The sequence below is a fragment of the Neovison vison genome, chromosome 10 (genome assembly GCF_020171115.1).
Source record: "Neovison vison isolate M4711 chromosome 10, ASM_NN_V1, whole genome shotgun sequence".
NCBI lineage: Eukaryota > Metazoa > Chordata > Mammalia > Carnivora > Mustelidae > Neogale > Neogale vison.
Window position 1 is genome coordinate 60,761,604 of NC_058100.1, and position 18,659 is coordinate 60,780,262.

At 39.2% G+C, this 18,659-nt stretch overlaps 1 protein-coding gene across 1 annotated transcript in view; it reads right to left on the reverse strand.

Moving 5' to 3' along the window:
• DNAH14 (dynein axonemal heavy chain 14) overlaps window positions 1-18,659 on the reverse strand; it is a 161,325-nt gene that overhangs the window by 16,045 nt on the left and 126,621 nt on the right. Inside the window, exons 6-9 of the mRNA XM_044267422.1 lie at window positions 17,813-17,965; window positions 15,944-16,056; window positions 6,775-6,837; window positions 1,957-2,101 (exon numbers count right to left, since the gene is read on the reverse strand). Coding sequence (XP_044123357.1) covers window positions 1,957-2,101; window positions 6,775-6,837; window positions 15,944-16,056; window positions 17,813-17,965 — 474 coding nt within the window. The remainder of the gene's footprint in view (window positions 1-1,956; window positions 2,102-6,774; window positions 6,838-15,943; window positions 16,057-17,812; window positions 17,966-18,659) is intronic.

Below are 18,659 nucleotides of genomic sequence, written 5' to 3' on the forward strand. Positions count from 1 at the left end.
CACCTGCATCCCCAGCAGTTCTAAGGTACAGGTGGCCACCTTCTGATTCCAGACCTCCATATCTCGGTTCTCCTGGCTATGAATCTGTTCACCCTCCATTTGGCCCTGGTTTCTCCAGGCTCAAAAATTCCTGTTTTTTTTTTTTTTAAATATTTATTTATTTATTTATTTATTTCCCCCCAATTTATTTATTTTCAGAAAAACAGTATTCATTATTTTTTCACCACATCCAGTGCTCCATGCAAGCTGTGCCCTCTATAATACCCACCACCTGGTACCCCAACCTCCCACCCCCCCGCCACTTCAAACCCCTCAGACTGTTTTTCAGAAAAAAATTCCTGTTTTTGCTAACTTTCTTCACAACCCCTACTAGGAGTGCCCCAGCCCTAATGCCCAGGTTCAACTCCTACCTCTCCTTTATTCTGTTATTCTTGGGCCAACTTTCAAAACCCAGCCTAACTTTCATATCAAACATACACTGAATCCTTCACTCCCATTCTGCGCCATGGCTCCCCTGCTGCCGGATCCTTCCAATCCAGTGTGACCTGCTCATCACGTGCTCCCCCCACAAAACATGCCCCAACCTGGCTTGTCTGAATAGCTGGGGCATGAGTATTATACAAGTATTGTTTGCCAGGGAACCTTCCAACCTTCCTTGCCTTATATTTTGCTAACTGGCTAGTTAGAATGACTAGCAAAACTGAGGGACTAGCTCTGGAATCAGCAATCATTTTTGTATGTAAAGAATTTCCTCTTACAATAAACAGTAAGCAAATTACAAATGGCAATGCCTCATTTTTAGTTTGTTTCCACCTCCTTTGTATATAATAATTAACAAATATTTGCAAATTGTCTGGAAGTTTTGTTCCTTTCCTCCTGACATTCTGGGGGAAGCTGAAGGGCCTGGGGTCACTCCGTTAGTATTACCATGCAGTAGGTGTGGGCATTCACAGATATTCTGAAGTCTCTTCTACCTTACTGCCCATCATTAGCCAATACATTCTGCCACTGAGTCACTCATAAAACAATCTAATATAGCTGCCCAACCAATCTCCTTCTAGAATAAAACCATATCAAAAATACTCCTCTATGAAATGTGTCCTTAACTTGAATGGTAATCATTTTGAAAGAGTCATCTCAACATAGCTATAAAAAATCATCTGTAGTGATTAATTCATCTTTCTTCCTTAACTCTTTTATTCACTCACTTAAAGACTATCAACATCTATCATGTATCAGCCACTGTATACAATCAATTCTAAAAGTAAACTACTGACTTGGAAGTATCAAAAACTTACTACACATGTATAGTCAACACAATTTTTGAGTTGATGATCAAATTTATAACTTGTCTAAATCCTTTTACTATATTTAAGTCTAGGTGACTATAAACTTTACTTTCCAGCACCTTCCTCAAGTGGGTAAATGAAGTAAAAGCTGTTCAATTGTATATTAAACCCTTGAAAACATATACTTCTATGTACTTTGACTTCTTTAAAAGAATTATTCTATATAAACTGAATGAAGTCATCCACAAGGAAGGTCACCCTTTCTTAGAATTGTGGAACAGAAGAATTCATAAATTTAATCAAAACCTCTGTGCTGTAACTCACAACAATTTCTTGACATGCTATATTGGGAGACTAGCTGGTAACTATCAATTGTGGTAGAAATAATCATTTATAAATGATATTTCACATTTAGAGTTTTCAAAATAGAGAAAGGGCCTCATAACAGACTTAGGTTGAGTTTAGGGAAGAAATTATGTACAAGGAATATTGATTATTAAAAATGACTACCAGAGGGAATAATGTTCTTTGCGAGTATTTTAGAACATTAGTCTGTATTGTGATCATTTCCTGATGGATTGAGCAATATGGATTCCTTCAACTCAAAACTCTACTGTTCTGGTTTCCACAGACAAACACCAGCACACAGCAGTGCACATCTACCCACCTTGATGAGGCATATGGCAGATGGATGGTCTTCGTGGTTGTTACCTTTTTTTGTATCAACTGCATCTTCACAAAGTCCCTTTATATAAAGCAAACAGCCTTGAAATAACTCATCAGCCCAAAAAAGATGGCGAGTCAAAAACGACCTGAAAGTTAAAGAATTTCCAGGCTTATCTCCCATTCGAAATGAGTACAATGAATTTAGAGGTAGCCAGTATAACCTGTTTGGTACCCTGCACGTATTCTATCTCCTACAGTTTAAGTGACATTAATAGACATCAGTAAGCATGACGAGATCTGTTTGGCTGATAATGTTGAGAGCAAGGCTATGGTACTGGGTGTGTTGAGTATGAACAAAATAGTGGGGGAAACAAGTGATGACATTATAATTTTATGCCACTGAATTCTAATAATTTTGAAATAGTATGCAGTGACAGTTTTCTTAAATTTCTCCAACCACCCGAATCTTAAAATAGGAAAGATGGACCCTTCTCCTTCCTCAGCCCCTTCCTACTGTCTGGTCATGGTTACAAAGAAGACAAAAATCACTTCCAACATCCCAAGACAGACGTGGGGAGAGAAGAACAGAATGGAAGAGATAAGACTCCAAAAAAACTGGATCAAGAAAAGGGACGTTTGCTTTTCTTGATCCAGTTTTTTGCAACAGTGTCTAAAGAACAGGGGTTCTTCTGCCCTTCACTGATCACTTGGGGGGTAGCTGAATTTTATGACTGATTTTTGTATTTTATACAAAAGACAGAATTATCAGAAATTAGCCTCTTCCTGTCTTTCCATTTTACTGGCAAAAGCTTTATATACCATGAGGCCAGTGAAGCTGAAGCTCCATGGGCCCTTTATTCTCCCTGCCTCTCCCAAAGCCTTGTACTGTCTGTCTCCAAGAAGGCCTTCTCACTACACACACCTCACAGAACCTGGGGCTCCTCACAGAGGTGGAACTGGTTCAGGACATTCCCGAGTACTAGTATGGGCAGGAAAAATGACTGCACTAAGACAAATGGCATACCAGAAAGTGAAACACCACAAAAATCATACGCAATCTTGATATTTACTAACAAGAGAATGATGATCGTAAATCAAAGTCATGAATCCACAGTACTCAACACTGTTTTAAGACTTTCTTTTATCATTTAAAAAATACAATGGATTTTATTTACATATTTTAACACAGATATGAAGAAATTAGTAGAGTGTATTATTAAAATAACAGTGAGGAAGCACAAAAAAATTTAGAATTGTAATGGTGAGATCTGACAAGAGAAAAATAATGCATCATCTGATGACCATTCAAGCATAGGTTCTATGAGGAACTAAGCAACAAACTCCATTCTATTATAACAGCAAACTAATACATTCTCCAAAGCTTCTCACAGGACAGAACTACTTGGTAATAGAAAATATACCACAGAACTCTATGAAAACTCAGGTCTTAGCTTCTAGAAAAATGGAGAATATGTACTTTTCAGTGTTCTTCCCTCTGAGTACAACTAAAAACTGTGAACGTCATATATGAAGTGAACATAAAAAGATACTAAAAGGCAGAGAGGCTGGGCTGGCTAGGAAAGATGGCACTAAGGTCCTTGGGTAGTTTTTTTCCCCTTCCTTCATCCCAGGCTTGGAGTTGAAGAAACCAGCAAGCTGGAAACACCAACAGATGCCTGCTGTCCAGCTAAAGGATCAGGAAAGGGGCAGCTGAGCATGACAGCAAATTTTCAACAATAACCATTCTACTCTAGCGAGATACCACAGAAAAAAAAGGCCATGTGGAAAGCGTGAAGTTCTACCCTCGGCAAATGGTAACCAGGCTTCCATAGCATTCCTCTGGGGGTTTCCAGGGAAAGCTAAGTAGGGAATCAAGAATTTCAACTTCCCTGGGAGAAGCAAAGAAAGAGAAAGTCAAACAAAGAAACAGAAGACATAAAAAAGCACTAAGTAGAAATTTTAGAATTGAAAAATATGATGACTGAAATTTACAAAATCAATACACTGGCTCAACAGCAAAATGGAATGGACAGAGAAACAAATCAATGAACTGAGAGAATAGCAGAAATTGTTCAATCTGCACAGTAGAGAAGCAAATAGACTGGGGGTAAAAAAACAGACCCTCAGTAAGCAGAAGGACTATAAACAAGATCTGGCATTTGGGTCTGAAGTCCTAGAAGGGGAGGAGAAAAAGGGCAGAGCTGAAAAAATACTTGAAGAAATATAAATGAAAATTTACCAAATTTATCAAAGGATGCACAAACACAGAGGTGTGAGAAGCCAGGGTGACTTAAAACAGGTAAAGACAAAGAAATCCTACAAAGATGCATCAAATTCAGAATTCTGAAAACCAAAAGCAAAAGAAAGAATGTGAAAGCAGCAAGAGAAGAAACATCTATAGAAGAAAAGCAATCTGAATGACCCTGGAAGCCACAAGAAAGGGGTGTGCTTTTCTCCGGTGCTGAAAGCAAAGAACATCCAACTCAGAGTCCAGACTCAAGAGTCCGGTATTCAGCAGTAACAGTCTTCACTGAGGGAGAGATCAAGACATTCTCAGGTGAAGGAGAAGCAAGACAATTTGCTGCCAGCAGACCTGCCCTACAAGAATGGCTACAGGAAGCTTTCTAAACAGAAATTAAATGGCAAAATAATAGAAGGAACCCCAAAACACTGAGAAGGAATGAAGAACATGATAAACAAACCAAACTGGATAAATTTTAAAAAGGTAGGGGCGCCTGGCTCAGTCGGTTAAGCGTCCAACTCTTGATTTCAGCTCAGGTCATGATCTCAGGGTTGTGAGATCGAGTCCCCCAACGGGCTTTGCACTCAGCAGTCTTCTTCCCCCCTCCCCCTACCCCTACCCCACTTGTGTTCTCTCTCTCTAAAATAAATAAATCTTAAGAAAATAAAACAAATACAAAAATACGTAGACTATCCTTGAGTTTTACAACTTATATTTGATGATGGAAGCAAAAACGCTAACTCTTCTGATATAGTGCCTAATGCATAAAGAGGAAATATTTAAGACAATTATACTGTAAATAGGGGAGGGTAAAGGGACATAAAGCTAAGGTTTCTACAGTTCACATGAACTAATAAAATGGTAACACTAGTAAATTGTGTTATGTATATATAATGCAACCACTAAAAAGCCACACAAAAAGATACATTAAAAAATACTATAGAAAAAATCCAAAAAGAATTCTAAGAAATATTCAAATAATCCACAGGAAGAAGAAACAGAAAGTACGGGGAAGAAATTGAGACCAAAAAATTTGAGACCAAAAAATGAATGGGCAAACTTAAGCCCTAACATAAAAATAATTCAACTGAATGTACATGGTCTAATATATCAATTTTTAAAAAAAAGTACCAACCCACAGCAAGATCCTACCACATAGCCACGGGAATGTCTACGTGAAAACCAGTGACAATTCCAAATGGTGGCACTGATGTAGAGAAGCTGAGGCCCTCGGATGTCGCCGGTGGGGATGAAAAATGGTACAATCATTTCTGAAAAAAAACCTAAATATGCAATTACTGTGTAAGCCAGGATGGCACTGGCGGGAGACTTCTGTTCACATAAAGACCGTTCTATGAAAGCTGCGGCAGCTGTCTCTCACAGAGACAAGAACTGTGAAGCAGCAGGTGTTCTTCAACAAGGGAATGACCACCCGGCAGCACGTCCCCGTAGACTGCTCTCTGGCAGCAAAGGAACCATGCCAGAGGCAGCGGCCTGGACAGAGCTCCCCTCCCACAGTCTGCAGACTGTACCTGACTATTCCTGAAAAGACGAAACCACAGACACGAAGACCAGAGCCGTGCTGGCCCCAGGCTCAGGAGGGGTGAGGGGGATGGGAAGGGCAACAGGAGGGCTCCTGCCATGCCGGAGGTCTGCTGTATGTGGATTCTGCCCTGGTTGTCATACAACTATCCTACAGCAGGTCTGTAAGGCGTCACCACGGGGGCAACAGAAGATCTCTGGATCATCTCTGTGTTGTTTCTCACAACTGCATTCAGTCAGTGTTACTGCAAAGTACAAAGTTCAGCACAGAATGTGGCTGCTGGAGCTCCTCCTGCAAACTAGGACTAACAGCCGTCTCACTGGTTTGATGCAGTCACTCTCCTTCTGGAGGCAGAAAGTTACATCAAGTGACCAGAGGAAGTTATCCTAAGTGCTTTATAGTGCTGTGATTTCCTCATACCACAGACAGAAATCACAGGTATGATTTTCCTCATACCAGGAAATATAGTGTTTATTATTGTGTTTATATATGAATAGCGTTTAAAAATAAGATAGGTTAAATTTAATCATAAAGGTTTAAAATTTTTTTAAAGATTTTGTCAGAGAAAGCGAGGGCACAAGCACAGGGGGCAGCAGGCTCTCTGCTGAGCAGGGAGCCTGATGCGGGGCTCAATCCCAGGACCCTGGGATCATGACCTGAGCTGAAGGCAGATGCTTACCTGACTGAGCCACCTAGGTGCCCCCATAAATGGTTAAATTTAATCATCATAAAGTGACTTTTCCAATCACTGAGTGAAAAATGACTGATACCTGCTTCCATATTATCTGTTTAAATAAAATTTTTAGAGTTACGTTGCTTATCAAAACTTACCTGTTCGGGTCACCTGGGTGGCTCAGCGGGTTGAGACTCTGCCTTCAGCTCAGTAATGATCTCAGGATCGAGCCCTACATCAGGATCTCTGCTCAGGAAGCTCTCTGAGCTTCCCCCTCTCTCTCTGCCTGCCTCTCTGCCTACTTGTGATCTCTCTTTCTCTCTGTCAAATAAATAAAATCTTCAAAAAAAAAAAAGCTTACCTGCTCTTCTCTGTCTTAATTCTTCTAACATTCAATTTCCAGGTAACAAATGATTTATTGACTCTGAAAAGAAAAACATTTCCTATATTTCACACTCATAAATTATGTATTTAGGTAGAATACATTTAATAACATCTTAAGAATGCTAGATTCCCTAGAACATGTTTCATTCACCCTAAATCTCACCTAAAGTACATACTAGATCATATCACTTCTCTCCCAAACTGTCAACAGAATATAGAGCAAAAGTCGCTATAATTCTCATAGACACACAATTTAGTTACAATATCCCAATAAATATAAACACTATAAAATATATTCTTCTTGGAGGCGCCAGGATGACTCTGTCAGCTAAGTGTCTGACTCTTGATTTCAGCTCAGGTCACGATTTTGGGGTCATGGAATGGAGCCCCACAGTCAACTCTGTGCTCCATGGAGAGTCAGCTCGAGATTCTCCCTCCCTCTCCCTCTGTCCTTCTATCCCTTCTCCTTGCTCATGCTAAAACAAATTGACTAAACATATTCTTCTCTCTATACACTTATTAGCTTACTATATTTAAGAGACTCATATTTCAAGAGTCAATTGAATTTCCAGTGATAAGGAAAAAGTACATTGATAAGAAATTGTTGCATACTAATGTGTTAAAAAAATCAGCTAGTGTTTGTCATTTGATACTTGTTTTTGAAAAGATGTATTTATAATTTAAAAAACTCAAAGAAGCTATCTGAGAAGGAATTTAATGGTGATGCTAGTTTGCCAAAGTGAGATTCCTTATGCAGCAAGAGGAACTGGTGGGGTCTGTACTGCCCAAGAAGCCAACCAGCCCATCTCACTGCTGACTGAGACTCCAGAAGCCAGAAGGAATTCTGAAAGAACCCGCTGCTGTCACACAAACAGGCACACCTGAGGCCTCAGAAATCAGAAATGCCTCTGATTTAGCACCTTGACCTTAAGTCATGCTCCCAACAGGCATTCCAGCTAAATTCCTATCTCACTTTTCTCTAGTCATGGAACCTCAGGACTCCAGAAGGTCCCTGGAAAGAATCCCAGATGAATCCCCCAACTGATAGTGTGAGGCGTGTCCACAACAGGCCACAGAAGGGACACCTCCAGGCAGGGCCCCAAGGTTAAGAAGCTGGTGCTGCTGCTTGAGTCACCCTGCACGGCATACACCGCAAGCGACCGCACAGCCAGCAGAAGCCACCGGCACTGCAGACTGACCTTATTTTCTGTTTAGACCATTACTTGCTACAATGTTAGTCATAAGAAACTTTACAAAAGATAATAAAAATGGGACGCCTGGGTGGCTCAGTGGGTTAATCCTCTGCCTTCAGCTCAGGTCATGATCCCAGGGTCCTGGGATCGAGCCTCACATCTGGCTCCCCCTCTCTCTGCCGGTTTGTGACCTTTCTCTCTCTCTCCCTGTCAAATAAAAATAAATAAGTAAATAAATAAATAAAATATTAAAAAAAAATCAAAAATCAAATGAAGGGGACGCCTGCGTGGCTCAGCTGGTTAAGCTTCTGCCTTGGGTTCAGGTCATGATCCCATGCCGGGCTCCCTGCTCAGTGGGGAGCCTGCATCTCCCTCTTCCTTTGCCTCTTACCCCTGTTCATGCTGTCAAATAAATAAAATCTTTAAAAATATATAAAAAACAAATAAGATGAATTTATCAGTTTCAACGCAACTAAACTTTAATTTATACTTTTCTAAGAAAATTAATCATTTTGACCATGGAATGACTGATGCCAAATGTCATATAAAAAGATGACTCATCCTGGTTTCAACTGTGTTTCAAAAGTTTGATCAACTAAAATCACTCAGAGTGGAGTGGACCCCAAGGATTGATCACAGGCAAGGACAACAGTGGAAAGCCCAACACTGACAGTTTAAATAAACAGATTCAGAGAACAGTACTTTCCTACTGTCGTGAGCTGCTGCCAGGCTGACGGAGACACGGCTGTCACACACGTTCTCGAAGAGGTACTGCTTGGAACTGTGTCTCCGCGCCCCATCTCCACTGCCACATGCTTTGGCTCAGTCCATACAGGACCGGCTCCCTCACCTCCCACCCTTCTCCAGTGTTTCAGCCACACCACGTCTAGCCTTGAATACACACTCACCTTGGATCTGCCCTGGAGCTTCTCACCTTAGCTGTATTGAGACTATTCTCAGCATTCAGGCCTTGGATTCCACAGCACATATCTGTGCCATCCTTTCTAAAGCAGCAACACATACACATCTCTGCTTCATCTCTCCACTTTATTATCTTTCTGGCCCTCATCCCTAGCTGAAATAATCATATTACTTACTTATTATCGATCTCCCTGCATTAGAATTGGAAGTTCTACAGGAACACAGACTTTGTACATTTTCTACATGATTACATCTCATCAGGGCCCATAACAGTGGGACAAAAGTAGTACCAGCAAGTGTCTGCTCTGTGAGGACCTTCTCTGCCACAAATCCATTCACTTCTCTTAAAAAAAGATCTTCAACCGTTTATCATATTAAATGTAACCATTTAAAATACTACTACTGTCTTTTCCTAGCCTCCAGCAGATAGCAGCAGACCACAAGGAAACACAGACACAGAAGCAGGAAGATAGTGTAATGGCGCTGTAGAGACACATGGCAGCCGCCCTTGTGGGGAGCGCAGAGCACCCAGAGACCCAGAAGTACTCTGCTGTACACCAGAAACTGATGTAACATCACGTGTCAGTTACACACAAAGGAAAACACTAGACACAAACACTAAAAGAATAAGTCTGGGACTTCTGTGTGAGGGATCAGCAGTCCCAGGAATCCTGCTGTCATTTCCCGTCACTTAAAACTAGGTAAAATTTTAAATGATGACTTTGAATCAACAAGCTGTCCAGCTCCCTAATTCTCTGATTTATTTTCCATTATAACATTCCTTCTCTACCTGATGTTTTACGTATCTATATGTCTATATGTCTCCTACTAGAAGTTATTTGAGATCAGGACAATCATTTGTTTTGTTCAATAGAGTGTCCCCAGCATCTGGAACAAAGATTCTTAGCAAGCTCTCAATAAATATTTGTTTAGGGGTGTATGGTGACTCAATAGGTTGTGTCTGCCTTCTGCTGAGGTCATGATCTCAGGGTTCTGGGATCGAGCCCCACATCAGGCTCCCCACTCAGCAGGGAGTCTGCTTCTTCCTCTGCCTCTGCCTCCCCCACTAGTGCTGTCAAATAATACACAAAATATTTTTAAAATAAATAAATATGTTTAATGAATAAATGCATGAAAAACAAAAGGCCAATTAAATTAAGGTCATTATAGTTAATTTAAATTCAATCATAAAAAATAATTTTCTTATAATATTTATCCAAGAAGATGAGGAGTTCTAATATTTAAACGAGCAAACTTAATCTAAGTTTGCTCGTTTAACTTAGCAAACGAGCTAAAGTTTGCAAAACTTAATCTAAAAAATTTTTTTACTCAGGTATAATTGCCATACAATATTAATATATTAGTTTCAGGTATACAACACAGTAATCTGACATCAGTGTATACACTGTGAACCGAGGAGCAGTTAGTTAAGGTCTGTCACGATACAGAGTTAACATGATGTTACTGAGTGTACATTACATCCTCAAGGTCTACTTTACAACTGGAAATCTTTACCTTCCAGTTTTCTTCACTCGCTTCATCCCCCTTCCAACACCTCTCTTTTCTGGCAACCTACAACTCTATCCTCTATATCTCTGAGTGTAGATTTTTTTGTTTTTTAGGTTCTACATATAAGTGAAATGATGTGGTATCTGCCTCTTTCTCATTTCACTTAGCATGGCACAAAAGACAAGCTTTCTTTCTTTCTTTTTTTTTTTAATGGCTGGGTACTACTCCATTTTTTTTTAAGGATGTTATTGATTTGACAGAGAGAGATAGCAAGAGAGGAAACACAAGCAGGGTGTGGCAGAGGGAGAAGCAGGAGCTTCTCCCCAACAGGGACCCCGATGCGGAGCTCCATCCCATCCTGGGATCATGACCTGACCTGAAAGCAGACGCTAAATGACTGAGCCACCCAGGTGCCCCTGAGTACTACTCCATTGCATGTATGTATCACATCTTCTTTATCCATTCATCCATCAATGAACTGTGGTTCCTTCTTTATTTTAGCTATTGTAAATAGTGCTGCAATAAACAAAGGAGTGCATGTATCTTTTCAACTCAGTCTTTTTGTTTTCTCTGAATAGATATCCAGAAGGGAACTCGCTAGATCATATGGTAGATCTAATTTTAGTATTTTCGGGAGTCTCCATACTGTTTCCATAGTGGCCACACCAATTTACATTCCCACAAACAGTACACAAGAGTCCCCTTTCTCCACATCAAATCTTAATGACAGTCATTCTGATAGGTAGGAAGGAATACCTTATTTTGTTTTGCTCTGCATTTCCCTGATGATTAGTGATGTTAAGCATCTTTTCATGTGTCTGTTTGGCAACCATAGGTAGATCCTGGGAAAATGTCTATTCAGATTCTCTTCCCATTTTTTTAAAAAAGATTCATTCATTTGAGAGAGAGAGAGAGAGGGAACATACACAAGCAGGAGGGACAGAGGGAGAGAGAGAATCTCAAGCAGACTCCCCACTGAGCATGAAGCCCAATCCAGGGCTTGATCCCAGAACCCACAGATCATGACCTGAGCCAAAAGGAAGAGCCGGATACACAACTGACTGAGCCACCCAGTTGCCCCTTCTGCTCATTTTTAAGTGATTATTTTTGTCATCAAGTTGTATGAATTCCCTTTTTTGGGGATATCAATTCATTATATATATGATTTGCAAATATCTCATCCTGGTCAGTAGTTTGCCTTTTAATTCTACTGATGGGCTTCCTTCACTGTTCAGAAGCTTTTCAGTTAGACGTTGTTCCATTGGCTTATTTTTCTTTTTGACCCCTTTGCCTTTAAGTCAGATCCAAGAAAATGTCACCAATGTCAAGGAGTTTATGACCTACTTTTCTTCTGGGTGTTTTATGATTTCAGGTCATACATTCAAGTCTTTAACCCATTTTGAGTTTATTCTGTTTGGTATAAGAAAGTAGCACAGTTTCCTTCTTTTGAATGGTGCTGTCCAGTTTTCCCAACATTGAAGAGACTTTTTTTTTTTACCATTGCATATTCTTCCCTCCTTTGTCATAGATTAATTAACTGTACAACCATGGGTTTATTTCTGAGCACTCTATTCTGTTCCTTTGATCTATGTGTCTGTTTTTGTGCCAGTGCCATACTCTGATTACTAGAGCTTTGTAGCATGTCTTAAAATCTGAGATTGCAATACCTACAGCTCTGTTCTTTAACACAGAGTATAATGCCATCTTTAAAAAACAGTTTTACTTCTTCCTTTCCAATCTGGATGCCTTTTCTTTTTCTTGACTAACTGCTGCGGCTAAGACTTCCAATACTATATTGAATAAAACTGGGGAATGTAGTCATCCTTGTCTTGTTCCTAATTTTAGAGAACAAGATTTTAGCTTTTCATGGTTGAATATTATTTTAGCTGTGGGTTTGTCATATATGGCTTTTATTATGGTAAGGTATTCACCCTCTATACACACTTTGCAGAGCATTATCATACATGAATGAATTTTTCAGATTCTCTTTCTGCCTCTATTGAGATAACCATGATTTTTATCTTCAATTTTTTTAATGTAGTATATCACAGTGTATCACATTATTTTGTAGATGCTGAACTATCTTGCCATCCCTGAAATAAATGCCATTTGACCATGGTGGATGATCCTTTTTGTGTATTTTATAATCTGATTTGCTAACATTTTGTTGAGCATTTCTGCATATAAGTTCGTCAAGGAAATTGGCCTGTAATGTTCTTTGTGTATTGTCCTCTGGTTTTTGTATTGGGGTAATGCTGGCCTCATAAAATGACTTTGGAAGCATTCCTTCCTCTTCCTTTTTTTTGGGCGGGGGAAGAGTTTGAGAATAATGGGTATTAAATACACTTTGAAGGTTTAGTAAAATTCACCAATGAATCCAACAGATTCTAGACCTTGTTGCTAAGTTTTGGATCACTGATTCAATCTCATTACTATCTAAATTTTCTATTTCTTCATGATTCAGTCTTGGTAGGTTGAATGTTTCTAGGAATCTATCCATTTCTTATAAGTTGTTCGGTTTGCTTGTGCATAATTGTTCATAGTGACTGTCATGGTCCTTCATATTTCTATTGTATCAGCTGTAACTTCTTTCATTCTGATTTTATTTGAGCCCTTTCTCTTTTTTTCTTGGTGAGTCTACCTAAACATGTGTCAATTTTATCTTTTCACGGAATCAGCTCTTCATTTCACCAATCTTTGCTATTGTCTTTTTAGTCTCTATTTCACTTATTTCCACTCTGATCGTTATTATTTCCTTCCTTCTACTAACTTTGGGTTAGTAGAACTTGCTTTTCTTTTCCAGTCCCTTTGGGTATAAAGTTAAGCTGTTTGGGATTTTTCTTATTTCTTTTTTTTTTTTTTTCTTTTCAGCCTAACAGTATTCATTGTTTTTGCACCACACCCAGTGCTCCATGCAATCCGTGCCCTCTCTAATACCCACCACCTGGTAGGATTTTTCTTATTTCTTAAGGTAGGCCTGTATGGTTATGAACTTCGCTCTTATAACTGCTTTTGCTACACCCTATACAATTTTGCTATGTCACATTTGTTTTCATTTGTCTCAAGGTATTTTTTTTTATTTCTCCTTTGCTTTCTTCAATGACCTTTTTGTTATTCAGTAGCTTGTTGCTTAAGCTCCTTGTTTTTATGGCTTTCTTGGTTTTCTTCTTATAATTAATTTCTAGTTTCATACTATCATGGTTGAAAAACATGCTTGATTTCAATATTGTTAAATTTGTTGAGACTTTTTTGTGGCCTAACATGTTATTTATCCTGGAGAGAGTACCCTGTGCATGTGAGAAGAAATGTATTCTGCTGCTTTTGAATGTAAGGTTCTGTGTATATCTATTAACTTAGTATTGTAGTCTTAATTTTACTACATTGGTCTTTTGACCTGTTAGCTTTATAAATGATTATAAAAGATTAATTCACTACCTTCACTATATATTTACCTTTTCCAGTGAGATTTTCACTTTCATATGTTGTCTTGTCATTAATTAGTACCATTTCTTTTCAGCTTAAAGAATCCCCCTTAGAGTTTCTCATAAGGCTAGTTTAGCAGTAATGAAGTCCCTTACTTTTGCTATATGGAAACTCTTCATCTCCTTCAATTCTGAATTATAACCTTACTGGGTAGAGTATTCTTGGTTGCAGGTTTTTATTTTTTCATTTAGTACTATGAATATGTTCTGCCTCTCCCTTCTGCCTTGCAAAGTTTCTGATGAGAAATATGCTGATAGCCTATGGGTTTATCTTGTATGTAACAAGTTATTTCTCTCTCATTGCTTCTATGATTCTCTATCTTTAACTTTTGACATTTTAAGTATACTATATTTTGGTGTGAATCTCTTTGGGTTCTTCTTATTTTATATTCTCTGGACTTCCTAGATATAGATGTCTGTTTACTTCCCCCAGGTTAAGGAAATTTTCAGCCATTCAAATATATTTTTCTGTCCCCTCTTCTTCTGTGACTCCTATAATGAGAATGTTACTCCACCTGAAATTGTTCCAGGTCACTTACGTTATCTCCATTTAAAAAAAAACCAAAAAACAAAAAACACCTCTTTTCTTTTTGCTGCTCTGTCCAGGTGAATTCCATTGTTTTGTAGTCTAGCTCACTATCTGACCCACTCTTCTGATTCATCCAGTCTGCTGTTGAACCCCTTTAGTGTATTTCTAAATTAACTTATTCTACTTCAGCTCTGAGACTTCCATTTGGTATTTTCTCTTTGCTGCAGTTCTTACTGTGTTCATCCATGTGTTCTTACATCCAGTAAGATGTGTTCATCTTACTGTGTTCATTCCCCCAAGTCTGGAAAGCATCTTTCTGACCATTACTTTGAACTATTTATCAGGTAATATACTTATTGCCATTTCATTAAGGTCTTTTTCTGGGATTTTGTCTTCTTCTTCCATTTGAAGATATTCTTCTGTCACATTTTGCCTGATTTTCTGTGTTTTTTTTTTTCCTATGTATTAGGCAAAACAGCTACCTTTCCCAAACTTGAAGTAGTAGCCTCGTGCAGGGGATCTGTGAGGCTGAGAAGCAAAGTCCCCTCTGGCCATTGGTGCCAGGTGCTCAAGTGGAGTGCTAAATGTGGGCTATGCACACCTGCTGGCTGTGGTGAGGTCACAGACGTAGCACTGGAGGGGCAGGGCACTCACCTGGCAAGCTGGGGTGGGGTTACAGCTATGGCTAGGGATGGATGGGAGGCCTGCTCAGATGGCTGTGGTGCACCTGTGGTATGGGGGGTTGGGGTGTGCTCAGGTTATAGGAAGACTGCCAAAACAGTGACTGTCAAGGGAGAATGGGATTGCAAAAACAGACCCTGCTAGTACTTCTATCCCAGAAAGAGTCCCAAAATGTTCCTGCTTCTCTGGCATTCACTTTAAAAATATTAAGTGGGTCTTCTTTACACGTGGCCCAGCCACTTTTCAAGGTGCAGCTTTTGCTCTGGGTCCCAGGGTGAGCTGAGTGTGCATACAAACCCTTTATGAGCAGGTTCTCCATTGCCTAGGTTCTGTGGATTTCCTGGACATAATTCCCATTGTTTTCCATTTTGGTGGCTCCTCTCTTTGGTGCAGAACCCAAGGACTGGGGTGCCTGATGTGAGCATCTTTCTTTACTCCTCAGGTAGTTTCCAAATTTTTAAGATCCTTCCTGATTGTGGGTTGCTGCACCAGGGGTGGGGTTTTTGATGAGCACCAGTCTCTCTTTCCTCTACCTATCTCCACGTTGCCTTTATCCTCTGTTGTGGAGATACTGTCTGTCTAGTTCTCAGAACTCTTCCAGAGGAAATTATTGCACATACAGCTGTGGGTCTGTTGTGTCTGTGGGAGGGAGGCAGTTCAGGATCTTCCTACACCTCTATCTTGCCTAAAAAACTTCTATCGAATACCCCATTTTCTCTAATATTCCCCATAAAAATGTCATTATGTAGTAGAACCCACACATCAACCAGCCAGTCACTATTTCCACAGGACCATACTAAAAATAATTGGTTTCATTTTCTTTTCTCTCACCGAAAATTAGAAAATATCTTGAATTGCTGTAATAAATGGTAACATTTTCTTTCTAAAAGCCATTCCAAAGTAGGTATGAGTTCTATTTCTTCTACATCACCTATTTTAGTAACCTGCAAATATAAAGCACAAAAATCATGACTTTATTTCTTTAAAAAATATGCACTATTTTCAAGAAATTAAGAAAGCCTGTGTTTGCCTCATAACCTACTTGCTTTCAAAATTAAGATTGTTCTATAGATGACCTCTACCACTTTATCTATACCCAAAGTTGATTTCCCTTCCCACACTGATTCAATAGTTGCCATTTTCTAAGGCTATTTCTCATTCTCCAATAGAGAAAGAATAAGAGAAACTTCTTCCTCACTCTTAGATACGTCTCACAAATATCTGTTCATTTTTCATTCTCATAATCTGTACATTTTCTGTAAATGTAATATTTATGAGCTCAATTTTAACTACAGGGGCATAATAGTTCCAAAGGGACTAATAATCCCATTACCAAGATACCTTACTTTGACAACCGAGAACCACAGGCCTTTATCAAGAAATTCCCTTCCCCAGAGTCACTCTTCCCCATCTGAATGTTAACATTTTCTTCAGTTTCTTCTGGAAATAAAAGTCTGCCTATATCAGCACATATGTACTTATGTGCACATTTTTGTTTATATAGAAGTTGTCCCTCCCACTTTCAGTTGATAATACACATCAGAGATATCTCCACATCCACACCTACAGATCTGCTTCATTCAGGTGTGGCCCTGCCCATGCTCAAATACTCTCCCAGCTGGGAGGCTGGGAGAGTAGCGGGAAGCAGTCAGACACTAAGAAAATGATAAAAATAAGTAATTCTATAATTACAACTTGCGATAAGTATCAGAGTGTCATATAAGAGTGTAATAGGGGGTTTATACATCTGGCAATGAAGTTTCTGACAAACCTGAGAAAAGGCTTTTTTCTTTTAACTATTATAATTCCTATATGTCAGCAAATCCCTGTAGTCTAGTTTTCTTTAAAAACAAACAAACAAACAAAAAAAAACACTACACTTGGGGGTGCCTGGGTGGCTCAGTTGGGTTAAAGCCTCTGCGTTTGGCTCAGGTCATGATCTCAGGGTCCTGGGCTCTTTGCTCAGTGGGGGCCTGCTTCCCTTCCTCACTCTCTGCCTGCCTCTCTGCCTGCTTGTGATCTCTGTCTGTCAAATAAATAAATAAAATATTTTTTAAAAAACTACACTTAATAAGTATTTGAGATAAAAATTATTAAAATTGAGGGGCACGTGGGTGGCTCAGTGGGTTAAAGCCTCTGCCTTCGGCTCAGGTCATGATCCCAGGGTCCTGAGATCGAGGCCCGCATCGGGCTCTCTGCTCGGCGGGGAGCCTGCTTCCTCCTCTCTCTCTGCCTGACTCTCTGCCTACTTGTAATCTCTGTCTGTCAAATAAATGGATCTTTAAAAAAAATTATTAAAACTGAATCTTAAACCTTTATCTCTATAAAAAAAGAGAGAAAAACTTGCTGTTAAATTTCTCCCAGAGAAGTTTTTTTTTAAAGATTTTATTTATTTATTTAACAGACAGAGATCACAAGCAGGCAGAGAGGCAGGCAGAGAGAGAGGAGGAAGCAGGCCCCCTGCTGAGCAGAGAGCCTGATGCGGAGCTCAATCCCAGGACCCTGAGAGCACGACCTGAGCTGAAGGCAGAGGCTTAACCCACTGAGCCACCCACGTGCCCCTCTCCCAAATAATATCTTAAACATAAACTATCCCTCAAATGACCAGGTTTACCTGGTCATTACACGCAAAGATATTCTAAATTGAATAGTATTTTTCCATTATGATTCTAAAAGCTGAAAACACATATTCTATCTTACCTTTGAGATAAATGATGCAGTAACAATCCAAAATTTTTTGCAGTGTCTAGCTCTGTGGGCAGAGACCACCTGAAGATCATACGGATTATCGAGAATTTGACGATTTTTCCGAGGAAGGCAATATACAAATTCTCCATCATCTGTTAAAGGTTCCTGAGGTTAAAAAAAATTTTAATTAACTTGACCAAATGAAGTAATAAAATGGCTGAACAACAGGTCACTCAGTTAATTGAAACAATTTTAGATTAAAATTAAGAGTAATATCACTGAAGAAAGCTAACATCAAATTATGTCCAAAGTTCCGCAAGATCAATCTTATGAAATATTTAAAATATGTAATTTTCATTCTTACACTGTGGTGAAGCAACATTCACAAAAACTCCTCTATGTGCCTCCTAATGTGTGCTTATTCACACAAAGAACTTGGCAACGTATCTTTAACACACATGCCCCACTGCCAGTCAGTCTGTCTGCCAACATCAGAAGCTTTTGGAGCATGTTAATCATTTGTTTTGATAATGATGGTGGCTTAGTATTATAATAATAACTACTATTTGTGAAGTAAGTAATAAATAATTTGATAAGTAATAAGTGTTTCATATACATTATTCACCAGAATTTAATCTCTTAAATTTAATCTTTTAAAGTACCCGCAGGGTTTATGATTATTTTAGCTCATTAAACAGATGCACAAGTTAATATTTTGAGGAATGAGGCAATTTGGGGAAAGTCACAAAGACAGGAAGGGCAGGTTGAGATGAAAATGCGAGTCACACTGAAGCTGTGTTCTGAGATTCTGCGGTATTACTGGAGCCTCTTTCTTACTCACCAGCCATTCCTGAGAAAC